The sequence below is a fragment of the Leucoraja erinacea genome, chromosome 1 (assembly GCF_028641065.1).
Source record: "Leucoraja erinacea ecotype New England chromosome 1, Leri_hhj_1, whole genome shotgun sequence".
In the NCBI taxonomy this organism is placed as follows: Eukaryota; Metazoa; Chordata; class Chondrichthyes; order Rajiformes; family Rajidae; genus Leucoraja; species Leucoraja erinaceus.
Window position 1 is genome coordinate 136,779,239 of NC_073377.1, and position 17,595 is coordinate 136,796,833.

The window sequence follows — 17,595 nt, forward strand, 5'->3', positions numbered from 1 at the left end:
ACCCAAACTATCTCATTGCGATCCCTGTACATCAGATGTCGGCACCCTACGGCCCCCGGGCCGAATGCGGCCCATAACCCAAAATCATCCGGCCCGCAGGCTGATTTTTTATCCCGTAATCATCCAGCCCGCTGAGCGCAGTCGAGCTCTGTTGTACCGCCACCTGCGCAAAGCCGCCGGCACGGCCGCGCACCTTCTGTGAACACGTTTAAGAAAGATGCTGGAAAAATCGAAGGAAGACAAAAATGCTGGGAAAACTCAGCGGGTGAGACATGCAAGGAGCTGAGTTACTCCCACTAAGTTTCTCCAACATTTTTGTCTACCTTCTGTGAACATGTGATTTGAGGCCTGCCATGGGGGCGGAATCCATGTGTACACGTGATAGATGTGGCCCGGCATCCGCTCACAGACATGCGTCCTGGCCCCTATGCAGAACAAGGTTGCCCACCCCTGCTGTACAGGTTCACATCTCATCCCAAAAGGGGCCAAATGTTTTTGGACAGATTCTCTCAGATTTTGGATAGCTACATTGATAGGAAACGTTTGGAGGCAAATGGGCCAAACCTTGGCAGGTGGGACCAGCGAGGATGGGGCACCTTGGTTGGCATGACAAGCTGGGCCGACGGGCCTGTTTCCGTGCAGCATGTCTTTATGACTCTATAACTGAACATGTTAGACCAAGCGTAGACTTAGCAACCGTTTCGCTGAAGACTTGCACTCAGTCCGCCAAGGCCTGCTGGATCTCACGATTGCTAAGCATTTTAACTGCCCTTCCCATTCCCACACTGGCCTTTCTGTCCTGGGCCTCGTTCACTGCAGAGTGAGGCCACACACAAACTGGAGGAACAGCACCTCATCTACTGCTTGGGTAGCTCACACCCCAGCGGTATGAATGTTGATAGACACAAAATGCTGGAGTAACTCAGCAGGCCAGGCAGCATCTCTGGAGAGAAGGAATGAGTGACGTTTTGGGTCGAGACATTTCTTCAGACTGAGAGTCAGTGGAGAAGAAAATTAGAGATATGGAAGGAAATGGTGTGAAAACTAGAGATCAAAGGGCACAAAGTTCATGGAAAAAGGAAGAATAGATCATCGTTAGTTTGGGGTAGGTGACAACGAGGCAAACAAAGATAAAATTTAATCAAGAGGACAGTCAGACTGGTCCGTGAACTAGGGTGGGGGAGGGGATGGAGAGAGAGGGAAAGCAAGGGCTATCTGAAGTTAGAGGAGTCAATGTTCATACCGCTGGGGTGTAAGATGCCCAAGCGAAATATGAGATACTGTTCCTCCAATTTGTTTTTGGCCTCACTCTGACAATGGAGGAGAACAGAAAGGTCAGTGTGGGAATAGGAGGGGTAGTTAAAGTGTTTAGCAACCGGGAGATCAGTTGGGTCGAGATGGACTACATTGAATTCACCAATTCTAGGTAACCTCTAACAATTCCCCCTCTCCTTTCTCCCTCACACCCATGATTTTTCCCTCTTCCTCTCCCTCTAGTTTCACAACTCCCACCTCTTGAATCCTTTGTCTCTCGCCTTCTGTTATAATCTCTGGACTTTATTCTAACAATGTGCCTGTCAACCCCCCCCTCCCCTTGTTACAATCAGTCTGAGGAAGGGTCTCGACCCGAAGCATCACCTATCCATGTTCTCCAGAGAAATACTGGAGTAACACAGCGGGACAGGCAGCATTGCTGGAGAGAAGGGATAGGTAACGTTTTGGGTCGAGACCCTTCTTCAGACTGTCAGAGGAGAGGGAAATGAGAGATATACAGTAGATGGGGATGTAGAGATATGGAACAAATGAATTAAAGATATGCACAAAAGTAACGATGATAAAGGCCATTTATAGCTGTTTGCTAGGTGAGAACGAGAAGCTGGTGTGACTTGGGTGGGGGAGGGGTGGAGAGAGAGAGAATGCAGGGGTTATTTGAAGTTAGAGAAATCAAGATGCTGCCTGACCCGCTGAGTTACTCCTGCATTTTGTGTTCTTTTTTTGTCAGCTGGCATCTTCTGCAGTTCCATGTTTCCACATTTAGACATGGAGCTGGCCTGCCATGGTCCTTATCAGCATTGGCAGCTTGTGTGGGTAAGTCTACACCTGAGCAAATCATCTCATTTCAGAGAGCGTTCAGTTAATGGGGTCACAGGTACGGAGCAGGCAGTCTCTGTACCTGTTTACTGAGAGGGAGCAATGGCTTTATGACAGGTGAAAGTACCAACGAGTGTTTTATCTTATCTTGCAATGATTCAACCTGTAAGCTTTTATTTTAAACTAGTCGGAACTAGAATTGCTGGTAATGCTTCAGAAATAGTACCTGCTTATTATAGAAGTGAAACTTTTGCAATCCACTGACTTCAATCAGATTGGAGAAGCAAGACCCTTTATCTAATCTCTGTTTTCATACGGGCGATAGCCCTGGCCGTTTGATGGAACAGCCCATTCTAGAACATTCCATTGCCAAGGTTGACTCACACTGGCAACTGGAAGCCCTCCAATCAATCACCAAGCCCCAGGCACCTTACGTGGCTGTTAGAGTGAGAGAGTCACACAACATGGAACAGGCCCTTCAGCCCAACTTGCCCATACCGGCCAACATGTACTAGCTACATTAGTGCCACCTGTCCATAACCCTCTAAACCAGTGGTTCTTAACCTGGGGGTCGGGACCCCCATGGGAGGTCATTTGGGGCTTTACTGGGGGACATGAAGGGGTCATAAATAACATATCCATTTGTTGAGCCCATGTTTTAGGAACCTAACAAAGGTACATACCACACACAGTGTTTTGTTCACATTTGCAAAGGTTAAGAACCACTGCACTAAACCTTTCCTGTCCACGCACATGCCCAAATGTCGCTTAAACATTGCGATAGTCCCTGCCTCAACTACCTCCTCTGGTAGCTCGTTCCATACACCCACCACCCTCTGTGAAAAAGTTGCCCCTCTGGCTCCTGTTAAATCTTCCCCCCCCCCCCTCCCCCCCCCACCCCCCCCCCCCTTAAACCCATGTCCTCTGGTCCTACTCTGGGCAAGAGACTCTGTGCGTCTACCCGATCTATTCCTCTCATGATTTGGTGCACTACAATGTTGCCGGGACTCAAGGGCCTGAGCTATAGGAAGGTTGAGCAGGCTGGGAATATATTCCTTGGAGCACAGGAGGATGATGGGTGATCTTATAGAGGTGTACAAAATCATGAGAGGAATAGATAGGGTGAATGGCCACTTTTACCCAAGGTAGGGGAACATGAATCAGAGGACATGGGTTAAAGGTGAGGGGGGGGGGAGATTTAATAGGAACTGTGGGATTTTTCACACAGAGGATGGTGGGTATATGGAATGAACAGCCAAAGGAAGTAGTTGAGGCAGGAATTATAACATTTCAAAGATACTTGGACAGCCACATGGATAGAAAAGGTTTAGTTTAGTTTCTTTTGTTTAGTTTATTTAGTGTTGTTTATTGCCAGGTGTGCCATGTTATCCAGTCTGCTGAAAGGCTATACGTGATTACAATCAAACCGTCCACAGTGTACAGATACAGGATAAAGGGAATAACGTTTAATGCAAGATAAAGCCCAGTAAAGTCCGATTAAAGATAGTCCAAGGGTCTCCAATGAGGTAGATGCTGGAGGGATTTAGAGGGATATGGGCCAAACATGAGCAGGTGGGACTAGCGTAAATTATGTATGTAGGATAAACAACTGCAGATGCTGGTTTAAACCAAAGATAGACACAAAATGCTGGAGTAACTCAGTGGGTCAGGCAGCATCTATGGGGATAAGGAATGGGTGACGTTTCGGGTCGAAACCCTTTTGATCAGTCTGAAGAAGTGTCTCAATAGGCAATGTGCAGGAGTAGGCCATTCGGCCCCTCGAGCCAGCACCGCCATTTAATGTGATCATGGCTGATTCTCCACTGTTCCTGCCTTCTCCCCATATCCCTTCTCCCCATATCCCCACTCTGCTATCTTTAAGAGCTCTGTCTAACTCTCTCTTGAAAGCATCCAGAGAACCGGCCTCCACAACAGAGAATTCCACAGACTCACAACTCTCTGCGTGTAAAAGTGTTTCCTCATCTCTGTTCTAAATGACTTACCCCTTATTCTTAAACTGTGGCTCTTGGTTCAGGACTCCCCCAACATCGGAACATGTTTCCTACCTCTAGCGTGTCCAAACCCTTAATAATCTTATATGTTTCAATAAGAACCCCCTCATCCTTCTAAATTTCAGAGTATACAAGCCCAGCCGCTCCAATCTATCAACATATGACAGTACCAACATCCCGGGAATTAACCTGGAGAACCTACGCTGCACTCCCTCAATAGCAAGAATGTCCTTCCTCAAATTGGGAGACCAAAACTGCACACAATACTCCAGGTGTGGTCTCACTAGGGCCCTGTACAACTGCAGAGCACCTCTTTGCTCCTATACTCAACTCCTCTTGTTATGAAGACCAACATGCCATTCGCTTTCTTCACTGTCTGCTGTACCTGCATGCTTACTTTCATTGACTGATGACAAGGACCCCTAGATCCCGTTGTACTTCCCATTTTCCCAACTTGACTCCATTTAGATAATAATCTGCCTTCACGTTTTTGCCACCAAAGTGGATAACCGCACATTTATCCACATTAAACTGCATCTGTCAAGCATCAGCCCATTCACCCAACCTGTCCAAGTCACCCTGCATACTCATAGCATCTACCTCACAGTTCACACTGCCACCCAGCTTTGTGTTATCTGCAAATTTGATAATGTTACTTTTAATTTGCTAATGTTACTTTTTCGACCCGAAACGTCACCCATTCCTTCTCTCCAGAGATTCCGCCTGCCCCGCTGAGTTACTCCAGCATTTTATGTCTACCTGTTGGAGATGATCTTGGTCGGCATGGATGAGTCCGGCCGGATGGCCTGTTTCAGTGATGTATGACTAAATGTCCAACTCCAAACCTCTGCAACTTACAGCACCTGGGTTCGATCCTGACTTCGGGTGCTGTCTGTACGGGGTTTGCACGTTCTCCCTGTGACTACGTGGGTTTTCCCCGGGTGCTCCGGTTTCCTCCCACACTCCAAAGACGTGCAGGTTTGAAGGTCAATTGGCTTCTGTAAATTGTAAATTATCCCTAGTGTGCAGGATAGTGTTAGTGCACGGGGTGATTGCTGGTCGGCGCAGACTCGGTGGGCCAAAGGGCCTGTTTCCGCGCAGTATCTCTAATGTTTAATGTCTTTTAAATGTTGTTATGGAAAACTGCTGGTGTTTCTGTGAGTTAATAACAAAGGTTATCGAGTGGCCCTGGAGACATGCCCTGCATAGAGTGAGAGGCCAGAATAGGTTGGATGCAGAGAAGATGAGAAAGTGAGATAATATAGAACTACTGCCGGCTCGGGATGTGAATGTATGCTAAATGTAGGACGGCGCTGGGCCTGTACTTGCTGGAGTTTAACCATATAACCATATAACCATATAACAATTACAGCACGGAAACAGGCCATCTCGGCCCTTCAAGGCCATGCCGAACAAATTTTTTTCCCCTTAGTCCCACCTGCCTGCACTCGTACCATATCCCTCCATTCCCTTCTCATCCATATGCCTATCCAATTTATTTTTAAATGATACCAATGAACCTGCCTCCACCACTTCCACTGGGAGCTCATTCCACACCGCCACCACTCTCTGCGTAAAGAAGTTCCCCCTCATATTACCCCTAAATAGAAGGATGAGGCGAACCCTCATTGAATCTTACCGAATAGTGAAAGGCCTGGATAGAGTGGATGTGGAGATGATGTTTACACTCATGGGAGTGTCTAGGACCAGAGGGCACAGCCTCAGAATAAAAGGACGTACCTATAGAAATGAGATGAGGAGGAATCTCTTTACATCAGTGACGAATCTGTGGAATTATTTGCCACAGACAGCTGTGGAGGCCAAGTCAATGGATATTTTTAAGGCAGAGATTGACAGATTCTTAATTAGTACGGGTTTTGAGCGGAAAAGATGGGTTGAATGGCGGAGTATATCTGATGGCCCGAATGGCCTAACTCTGCACCTAGAACTCATGAAGGTGCCTGAGCCTGAGCCTAGGTGTGCTCCAGATGTGCCGAGGTGAGGCACAGCTGGATGTGCGGGGGGTCGTTTCCGGGGCTGGACGTTTGCGGACATGGAATTGGTCGCTGGAGTGACCCAAACCATTGGTTCCCACTGCTGGCATCCACATCCCGAGCCGGCAGTGACACCACCAATTCCCACATCGTCACCACTCACAAAGACAAACCACAAAGGCAAACACCAACCCCACAGCAATTAGGCAAATACCTAATCACTAAATAAACGTGTTGTGTCTTGCCTTAACATGTCTTGCTGCATTTCCCACAGCACATCAAACCTATTCCTAAAAATACAGCAAAATGCTGTAGTAACTCAGCGGGTCAGGCAGCATCTCTGGAGAACATGGACACAGAGTGCTGTAGTAATTCAGTGAGATCAGACAGCATCTGTGGAGAACATAGATTGTGGTGATATTTCTGGTCAGGACCCTTTGAAACATTGCCTGTCCATTTCTCTCCACAGATGCTGCCTGACCCGCTGAGTTACTCCAGCACTCTGTCCATGTTCTTCAGAGATGCTGCCTGACCCGCTGAGTTACTCCAGCACTTTGTGTTTTGCTCAAGTTCCAGCAGCTGCAGTATTTTGTTGCGATGAGCATAGTCGAGGGTTTAACTGTCTGGTTAAAATGTCTGGAAGTGTCTGGTTTCATTTCCACTTCTGATTAGGTCGTGCCCGCACTGAGAAAGGGACACAGAAAGCTAGTCACCTCCACAGCAAAGTACGGACACTTCCTGCTGCTTCTTGCTCTTTGTGACTGGGATGACCAGGACATCACTGCCTGCTTTGTGCTCCACTGCCTCAAGAAATGCTTATCTCCTTGCATTGCAACAACCACTACACTTCACGCTGCCTCGGGGAAGCAGCCGACATAATCAAAGACTTGTCCCTGTCCCACCCCGGTCATTCCTTCTTCTCCCCGCTCCCATCTGGCAGAAGGTACAGAAGCTTGAAAGCACGCACCACCGGACTCAGGAACAGCTTCTTCCCCTTTGTTATCAGACTTCTGAACGGCTCTTCCATAAGCTAGGGCACTGTCCGATTCACCTCTACCCCATTGCGGACATTGGACTTTGTCTCTGGAACTGATGCGCTACAATGCTGAGAACTATATTCTGCACTCTGTATCATCCCCTTTGCTCTACCTATTGTACTGGAGTTTGACGTGATTGTATTTGTGTCAAGTATTATCTGATTGGATAGCATGCAGAACAAAGTGTTTCACTGTACCTCAGTACACGGGACAATAATACACCTGAACATAAAGACCAAAGTTGTGCATGGGATAGAGACAGGTTACGGGGAGAAGGCAGGAGAATGGGGTTGAGAGGGAAAGATAGATCAGCCATGATTGAATGGTGGAGTTGCTCGATGAGTTGAATGGCCTAATTCTGCTCCAATATAGACTTTAGAGATACAGAATGGAAACAGGCCATTCAGCTCACTGAGACCGTGCCGACCAGCGACCACCTTGTACACAAGTACTATCCTACACACTAGGGACAATTTAGAATTTTACTTAAGGCAATTAACCTGCAAACATGTTTGGAGTGTGGGAGGAAACCGGAACACCCGGAGAAAACCCACGTGGTCACTGGAACCGATGCGCTACAATGCTGAGAACGATATTCTGCACTCTCTATCTTCCTATTATACTTGAGTTTGACGAATGTATTTATGTATAGTATTATCTGATCTGATTGGAAACCATGCAAAACAAAGCTATTCACTATACCTCGGTACACGTTATAATAACAAACCTGAACGGAGGTGTTTCACATTGGCCCCCCTGTCTGTGTTTAATTTCTCCAGTTGCACACAGAGGGTGGTGTGTGTATGGAATGAGCTGCCAGAGGAGGTAGCTGATGCAAGTACAGGTGCACAACCTTTTATCCGAAAGCCTTGGGACCAGACACTTGTCGGATTTCGGACATTTTCGGATTTCAGAATGGAAGATTTTTAGCGTAGATTAGGTAGGTAGCGCGGGCGGCTTGAAAAGTCTGGAGCAGCTGCCTCCTCCCCGGAGACTGGGAGAATCATTGCATAAATGTTAGTCAGTTAGTTTGGAGGGATTTTATGTGGTGGTGGTGGTGGTGTAGGGGTGAAGGGGGAAACTTTAATTCTTAGTCCCCTACCTACCTGGTCGGCGACTCCCAACCTCGCGGAGCTGGGGGCTCCGTCCGGCCGCGGGCGGCGCCGGTTGTAGCTCCGACCCCGGCAACTCTACCCCTGGCTGCGCGGCTCCAAATCCAGCGCGGCCCGCGGCCGGACGTCCCAGCTCCGAGAATGTCGGGAGTCGGCGGCGTGCAGCGCTGGGATACCAGCGGGGAGCGAGCAATGCCTTACCGGGTCGCCGTGCGGCAAGCTCCGGAGCGCTGTGGCCACCTTCTTCCAACATTCGCGGAGCGTCGCTGGATTTGGAGCCGCGGAGCTGGGGGCACCACCGGCCGCGGGCGGCGCCGGTTGGAGCTCCGACCCCGGCAACTCTACCCCTGGCTGCGCGGCTCCAAATCCAGCGACGCTCCGCGATGTTGTGTGTCGGCGGCCACAGCGCTCCGGAGCTTGCCGCACGGCGACCCGGTAAGGCATTGCCCGCACCCCGCTGGTTTCCCAGCGCTGCGACGCTGCCGACTCCCGACATTCGCGGAGCTGGGGCGTCCGGCCGCGGGCCGCGCTGGATTTGGAGCGCCTCGCAGCCAGGGGTAGAGTTGCCGGGGTCGGAGCTACAACCGGCGGCCCCACCGGCCACAGCGCTGCGGAGCTTACTGCACAGCGACCCGGTAAGGCATTGACCGCTCCCCGCCTCTCCGACCAGGTAGGGGACTAAGAATTAAAGTTTACCCCTTCACCCCCCTTCACATAAAAGCCCTCCAAACTAACTGACTAACATTTAAGCAATGATTTACAGATGTTTAAGCGTCTCCCGGTCTCCAGGGAGGAGGCAGCCGCTACAGTAGTACAGACCTGGGTTGACCGTGGGTCGTTTTGGGTCAGGTTTGGCGCCAAACACGAGCTTTGGTGCGCAGACGACATCTGGAAAAAATGGTTGGTTTTCGGAGCTTTTCGGTTTCTGGAACACCGGATAAAAGGTTGTGCACCTGTACTATAACAGCATTTAAAATACTTTCAACAATTAGAGGCGGCACAGTGGTGCAGCGGTAGAATTGCTGCCTCAGAGGCCTGGTTCGATCCTGAGTATGACTGCTGTCTGTACAGAGTTTATATGTTCTCCCTGTGATCGCGTGTGCTTTCTCCGGGTGCTCCGGTTTCCTCCCACTCTCCAAAGACGTGCAGGTTTGTAGGTTAAATGGTTTCTGTGAAATTGTTCCTATGTGTGTCGGATAGAACTAGTGTACGGGATGATTGCTGGAGGGTGCGTGCGGACTCGGTGTTTCCACACTATATCTCTTATGTTCCATACAGAGGGTGGTAGGTGTATGGAACAAGCTGCCGGTGGAGGTAGTTGAGGCAGGTACAATAACAACGTTAAAAGACATTTGGGCAGGTACGTGGATAGGACAGGTTTGGAGGGATATAGGCCAAATATGGGCAGGTGGGACTAGTGTAGATGGGGTATTTTAACAATAGGCTTAAACAAGACATTTGGATGGGAGTGTTCACCCTATAGATCCTGTACTCTCTCCTGCAGTAAGACTAGGCCTGACCTTTGGCCTTCACATTGTCACCAACTTGTCTGGGTATGTTGAATATTTTGCCTTCCATTGGGGGCATGCAGTGAGAGAGGGTGATGTGCAAAGTGCTCATTGTTCATCCGCCTGCACCAGGCCGCTGAGAAATTATTCATCTGCCTGCCCCAGCCGTCGGCATGGCGACACGTGAAACTGCCGGGGTTTTATGAATAGATAGTGGCGTGCTGAATAATGCATCCTCCCCTGCGGTTGCCCACGCCACTGGCAGTGCGGACAGACACCGTGCACAGTGTACTGTGCCAGCGGGCCACATGGAAGAGCTTGCTCCTGTACAGATGGTTGCCAACTTTCTCACTCCCAAATAAGGGACAAAAGGTCAAAATATGGGACAAATTCCAGACGGCAATTCGTTGAACGACTAGGCCGTGGCTGGGTGAATGAAGAGTTGGCCCGGGTGCTGGACTGCACACAAAGCCCAGCCGGCGGGCCAGCTGACAGTTTTGGCCCGGGCCGCGTGACGTCGCGTGCAAAGTCCGGCGCCCCATCCAACTCATGAACCGATGATTGGCCATGAGAAGGAGGGGTGGTGGTGTCGGCGATAAGCGAAGGTCCGAAGGTCGGACAGCTGGCCAGGCCGCCGACTGACAGGGCCATGGGCAAGGCATTGCTGCTGCACTCCATGGGCTGCATTACGTCGGGACAGGTATGGTGGGGCCGGACGCGGTGCTCCGACCCGACAGTCCCCTTGGCCCGAGTAGCAGCAGTCAAATATGGGACAAGGGCGGTCCCGTATGGGACAAACCAATTTAGCCCAATATACGGCATGTCCCAGATGATACAGGACAATTGGCAACCCTACCTGTACACAGCTCCTCCTGCCCCAGCACCAACTCAGCCCCACCGGCACCAACATTGCCACTACCGCCAAGCACACCCGCACACCCGCGACTGGGACGCCGTGACATTTTCACCTCAGGTGCTGTTTGTGTGGAGTCTGCACGATCTCCCTGCATTTCCACCAGATGCCACACGGAGTCATACGGCACAGAAACAGGCCCCTCGGCCCAACGCCCACACTGACCAACATGCCCCATCTACACTGGTCCCACCTGCCTATGTTTTGCCCATATCCCCCTAAACCTGTCTTATCCATGGATCTGTCCAAGTGTATTTTAAATGTTGTGATAACACCTGCCTCAACTACCTCCTCCAGCAGCTCATTCCATACACCTGTGTGAAAAAGTTGCTCCTCAGGTTGCTAGTAAATCTCTTCCCCCACTTTTTAAGAAAGGCGGGAGAGATAAAACAGGGAATTATAGACCAGTTAGCCTGACATTGGTAATGGGGAAGATGCTGGAGTCAATCATAAAAGATGAAATAGCGGCACATTTGGTTAGCAGTAACATGATCGGTCCGAGTCAGCATGGATTAACGAAGGGGAAATCATGCTTGACTAACCTTCTGGAATTTTTTGAGGATGTAGCTAGGAAAATGGACAACGGAGAGCCAGTGGATATAGTGTACCTGGACTTTCAGAAAGCATTTGATAAGGTCCCACATAGGAGATTAGTGGGAATAATTAGGGCACATGGTATTGGGGGTAGAGTGCTGACATGGATAGAAAATTGGTTGGCAGACAGGAAACAAAGAGTAGGGTAACCTAAGGCTTGGTGCTGGGACCACAGCAATTTTCAATATATATTAACAATTTAGATGAAGGGATTACAAGTAACATTAACAAATTTGCAGATGTCACAAAGTTGGGTGGCAGTGTGAACTGTGAGGAGGATGCTATGAGAATGCAGGGTGATTTGGACAGGTTGGGTCAGATGCATGGCAGATGCAGTTTAATGTGGATAAATGTGAGGTTATCCACTGGTAGCAAAAACAGGAAGGCAGATTATTATCTAAATGGTGTCAAATTGGGAAATGGGGAAGTACAACAGGATCTGGGGGTCTTTGTTCATCAGTCAATGAAAGTAAGCATGCAGCTACAGCAGATAGTGCAGAAAACAAATGGCATGTTGGCCTTCATAACAAGAGGAATCGAGTATAGGAGTTGAGTATAGGAGCAGAGAGGGTCTACTGCAGTTGTACAGGGCCTTGGTGAGACCACACCTGGAGTATTGCGTACAGTTTTGGTCTCCTAATCTGAGTAAAGACATTCTTGCCATAGAGGGAGTACAGAGAAGGTTCACCAGACTGATTCCTGGGATGGCAGGACTTTCATATGAAAAAAGATTGGATAGACTCGGCTTGCCTTCGCTAGAATTTAGAAGATTGAGGGGGGATCTTATAGAAACTTAAGAAAATTCTTAAGGGGTTGGACAGGCTAGATGCAGGAAGATTGTTCCTGATGTTGGGGAAGTCCAGAACAAGGGGTCACAGTTTAAAGATAAGGGGGAAGTCTTTTAGGACCGAGATGAACATTTTTGTTTTCACATTTTTGTTGTGGTAAATCTGTGGAATTCTCTGCCACAGAAAGTAGTTGAGGCCAGTTCATTGGCTGTATTTAAGAGGGAGTTGGATGTGGCCCTTGTGGCTAGAGGGATCAGGGGGTATGGAGAGAAGGCAGGTACAGGATACTGTTGGATGATCAGCCATGATCATATTGAATGGCGGTGCAGGCTCGAAGGGCCGAATGGCCTACTCCTGCACCTATTTTCTCTGTTTCTATGTTTCTTCTGAATTTGTACAGGTCCCCAGTGAGACCACACCTGGAGTATTGTGTGCAGTTTTGGTCTCCAAATTTGAGGAAGGACATTCTTGCTATTGAGGGAGTGCAGCGCAGGTTCACAAGGTTAATTCCCAGAATGGCGGGACTGTCATATGCTGAGAGAATGGAACGGCTGGGCTTTTATACTCTGGAATTTAGAAGGATGAGAGGGTATCCTATTGAAACATACAAGATTATTAAGGGTTTGGACAAGCTAGAGGCAGGAAACATGTTCCCGGCGTTGGGGAAGTCTAGAACCAGGGGCCACAGTTTAAGAATAAGGGGTAAGCCATTTAGAATGGAGATGAGGAAACACTTTTTCACACAGAGAATGGTGAGTGTGGAATTCTCTGCCTCAGAGGGCGGTGGAGGCTGGTTTTCCGGATACTTTCAAGAGAGACGTCCTAAAGACGTGTAGGTTTGTAGGTTAATTGGACCTCTGTAAATTGTTCCTAGTGTTTAGGGAGTGGATGAGAAAGTGGGATAATGCGTAATGAGTGTGAAAGGGTGATCGCTGGTCGGCGTGAACGGGCCTGTTTCCATGCTGTATCTCTAAATTAAGGGTTCATGGGTTTAAGGAGAAGGGGGAAAGATTTAACAGGAACCTGATTGGTAACATACATGCAGAGGGTCGTGGGTGCATGGAACAAGCTGCCAGAGGAGGCTGGTACTATCACAGCGTTCAAACATGAAAGTGTAAAAACAAGGAACTGCAGATGTTGGTTTAGAAAAAAGGACACAAAATCCTGGGGTAACGCAGCGGGTCAGGCGGCATCTCTGGAGAACATGAACATTTAAAATACACTTGGACAGGTACATGGATAGGAAAGGTTTAGAGGGATATGGGCCAAACGTGGGGAGATGGGACTAGAGTAGATGAGGCATCTAGGTCAGCATGGGCATGTTGGGCTGTGGAGCCTGTTTCCACTCTGTAGGACTAGTGATTTAATGATTCAATTATACATATATTGTCACATGAGCATGAGTTTAGTTTATTGTCACGTGTTGGTACAGTGAAAGGCTTTTGTTGCGTGCTATCCAGTCAGCGGAAAGACATTACATGATTACAATTGAGCCATTTACAGTGTACAGATACAGGATAAAGGGAGTATCATGAAGAGAATAGTTAAAGCAAGAATTGTTGCTGTAGGAGTAGATTAAAAAAAATTGAGTAATTGTAATGTGCGGTTGCAGATCCACTTTTGTGACCAGAACACAAAGAGTTGCCCGGGATGGATGCCATCTAGGTATGTCGATACTTGTGTAGATGGGGCATGTTGGTCAACATGGACAAGTTGGGCTGAAGGGCCTGTTTCCGTGCTGTATGACTCTAAATGGGACTAATGTAGATGGGACATGTTGGTCAACATGGAGGGGCTGGGCTGAAGGGCCTATTTCCGTGTTGTAGGGTGCTGACTCTCAATGGGACTAGGGTAGATGGGACACATAGACAAGTTGGGCTTAAAGGCCTGTTTCCGTGCTGTATGACTGGGACGTGTAGATGGGGCATGTTGTTCAACATGGATGGGGTGGCTGAAGTGCCTGTTTCCGTGCTGTCGGACTGGATGAGTCTATGACCCTGTGTGACCAGGTTAGTCCTAACACTAACCATCCATCTACCCCATGGCACAATCACTTCCGTGGAATCAAAGGGTTGACTTACCTCTTATCAGAGGACGGCAGGGACTTGGGGGGCTCGATCCTGATCTCAGGGTCCCACTCGCCCGGAGGAAGCACAATCACCTCATCCAGAAACTCGTCAATGCCGGCCAGGAGATCTTCGTTGTCCTTGGCTTTGTAGGCCACATCGTGAAACAGCTAACCACGGTCGACGGGGAGAAACAGGGAGCTTTCAATGATCAGCAGACAACAAAGCCAAGTGCCACCTAAGACAAATATCCCGGCCTCTATTCTGACTGGGAAAGTCGCAACGGAGAGGCCATTTGCTCTCTCAACCCTCAACTGGGTTCCATCAGTTTCAACCATGGTCCAATTGCATGTCAGAATATTTAAAAGGGCATCACAGTGGAGCAGCGGGTAGAGCCACTGCCTCACAGCACCAGAGACCCGGGTTCCATCCTGACCTCGACTGCTGCCTGTGTGGAGTTTGCACATTCTCCCTGTGGCCGCGTGGGGTTTCTCCAGGAGCTCTGGTTTCTTCCCATATCCCAAAGATGTGTGGGTTTGTAGTTAATTGACCCTCTGTAAATTGCCCCCAGTGAGTAGGGAGTGGATGAGAAAGTGGGATAACATAGAACTAGTGTGAACGGGTGATCGATGGTCTCGAAGGGCCAAAGGGCCCGTTTCCATCCTGTATCTTTGAATCAATCAAATATGATACCAAGTTAATCACCCCTGTGAGCAAGTGGTCCATATTTCTCCATTGCCTACAGAGAACCAGGAGTGGCAGAGCGAGAATGTGGTACCAAGAAACTGCAGATGCTGGTTTACACAAAAAGCTACAAAGTGCTGGAGTTACACAGCAGGTCCAGCAGCATCTGTGTAGAACACGGATGGGTGACGTTTAGGGTCAGGACTCTTCTTCACAATGGGTCTCGACCTGAAAGGTCACGTATCCATGTTCTTCAAAGATGCTGCCTGACCCGCTGAGTTACTCCAGCACTCTGTGTCCATGTTGTCCAAAGATGCTGCCTGACCCGCTGAGTTACTCCAGCAATTTGCATCTATTATTGTAAACCCTGGTGTCCCATGGCATAATTCTGTACATGACTTTCTAAGTTCATGAGTTATGGTAGAATTAGGCCATTCGGCCCATCAAATCTACTCTGCCATTCTTCACTCTCACTCTTTCACTCTCCACCCCATTCTCCTGCTTTCTCCCCATAATCCTTGACACCCGCACTAATCAAGAATCTATCAATCTCCGCTTTAAAAATACCCATTGACTTGGCCTCCACAGCCGTCTGTGGCAATAAATTCCACCAAATTCACCACCCTCTGGCTAAAGAAATTCCTCTTCATCTCCTTCCTAAAGGTACATCCTTTTATTCTGAGGCTGTGCTGTCTGGTCCTAGACTCTCGCACTAGTGGAAACCCTGTCAGAGGGCATGTAGGTGGGCAGGGGTCCCTGGGTTACTGGGCTTCCCCAACACAGGTGGCCCTTTGTGTGGGGAGAGGGTGATGCTGGGCATGTAACCGACACTATGGGGTCGCGCGTAGGTGCCGCGGGGCATTGACAGTCTCACCTCATCAGACATGAGCGTGCCGATTGCTCGGCCGATCTCGTGGTAGGACTTGGCCTTCCCCTTCGGTCCCAGCAGGACAAACAGGAACCTTTAATAAACACAACAACAGGCTTATTCTCACAGGCAATCGTTAGACTTCAAAGACACAGCGCGCAAACAGGCCCTTCAGCCCACCGAGTCCAGGAAAGCTCCGTACACCAGCGCCATCCTACACACTCGGGGCAATTTGCAGAAACCAATTAACCTACAAACCTGCACGTCTCTAGCGCTGAGAGGCAGCAACTCTACCGCTGCGTCACCGTGTTATAGGAAGGATGTTATAAAAAGGGACTGCAAATGTTGCTTTATCCCAAAGATGCCTCACAGCGCCAGTGACCCGGGTTTGATCCCGACTAGTTTTGTTATTTTTTTTAATCATACAAATACTTTTATTCAGAAAATAAAAACAAACATAGAGTATTAACACGATCAAAGGATGCCTCCGTTGACATTTTACAAACAAATGGTCATTAGATTAATATATTGTAGGGGGCGCTGCTCTGGCAGCAGCCATGTCAGCAGCGCGTCAGTTTTTTCAACCTTTATTTATTTTTTAGTATGTTTTAAAGTATGTATTTTGTGTTTCTGTGTGTGTTTTGTGTGGGGGGTGGTGTGGGGGGGGTAAGGGGGAAACCGCTTCGGTCGCCTCCTCCATGGAGAGGCGAGTTTTTCCAGGTCGCCTCCCCCGTGGCCTACCATCAAGGATCGGCGCGGCCTTTCCCGGACACGCCCGGGGCTTCAGCGGCGGGCGCAGCGTGGACTCTCAGCGTTTAGCGGGTGAGCCCTTGCTGGGGCTCGCTGGAGGGAAGCGCTCCGTTTCGCTGGCCCGGGGCAGTCGGCAGCCTGAAGCCGCAGCCTGAAGTCGCGGTCTGCAGAGCTCCAGTTGGTGCAGCGTCTACAGCCCGGGATCCCTCGTGGGGGACCCGGGGGAAGAAGAAGCCATCACTGCCGGCCCGCGGCTAACCTCTACCGCGGGTCCGGCATGGACTTACCATCACCCCTGGAGGGGAGCTTCCACCGCCGGGCCTGTGGCCTGCGGTGCTTCTGGCTGCGGCGGAGACTTTAAATATCGACCGATCGGCCTACACCATCTTAAAGCCGCGGTCTCCGGTGAGGAAGAGCCGATCCTGGACTGACTCTGGACTCTGGTCCTGTCCACGGGGGGGAAATGGAGGAGGACTGGCCAAATGTTGTGCCTTCCACCACAGTGATGAATGCTGTGGTGGATGTTTGTGTTACAGTTTTATTGTGGTTGTGTGTTCTTTATTATTGTACTGCTGCTGACAACCCAAATTTCCACCGACCCTGGTTGTGTGGCAATAAATGATATCTAATCTAATTATATCTAATATCGCCAACTTCATCAACAATACACTCGACCTCCCGTGGTGACCAGCGTTCACGGAAGGCCCCCAAAGTCCCCGTGGACACCGCGTGTTCCCTCTCCAGGGACATGCGGGCACGGACGTAGGCCTGGAAAAGGGGCAGGCAGCCGACCCTGGTGCGACTGTCGACTTCCCGCTGCCTGGACCAGTGAATGGCCATCTTGGCCAGGCCCAGGGGCAGATGGACAGGGAGATCCCCCCCCCCCCCCCCCCCCCCCCTACCTCCCTCCCGACCTTCCCCCCTCTGTACCAGGTGCCCAAATATCAGGAGTGTGCGGCTAAAATGTTTCCATTACTGACTACGGGCGCTGTCTGTACGGAGTATGTACGTTCTCCCTGTGACCGCGTGGGTTTTCTCCGGGTGCTCCGGTTTCAATCTACCTTCCAAAGATGTGCGGGATTGTAAGTGAATTGGCTTCTGTAAATTGTCCCTAGTGTGTAGGATAGTGCTAGTGTATGGGGTGAACATTGGTTGGTGCGGACTCGGTGGGTCGAAGG

General features: G+C 49.6%; 1 protein-coding gene across 1 annotated transcript in view; it reads right to left on the reverse strand.

Annotated features, from left to right (window-relative positions):
• Positions 1–17,595, reverse strand: part of LOC129696731 (electrogenic sodium bicarbonate cotransporter 1-like) — a 214,005-nt gene that overhangs the window by 136,493 nt on the left and 59,917 nt on the right. The window contains exons 9-10 of the mRNA XM_055634903.1: positions 15,674–15,761; positions 14,131–14,285 (exon numbers count right to left, since the gene is read on the reverse strand). Coding sequence (XP_055490878.1) covers positions 14,131–14,285; positions 15,674–15,761 — 243 coding nt within the window. The remainder of the gene's footprint in view (positions 1–14,130; positions 14,286–15,673; positions 15,762–17,595) is intronic.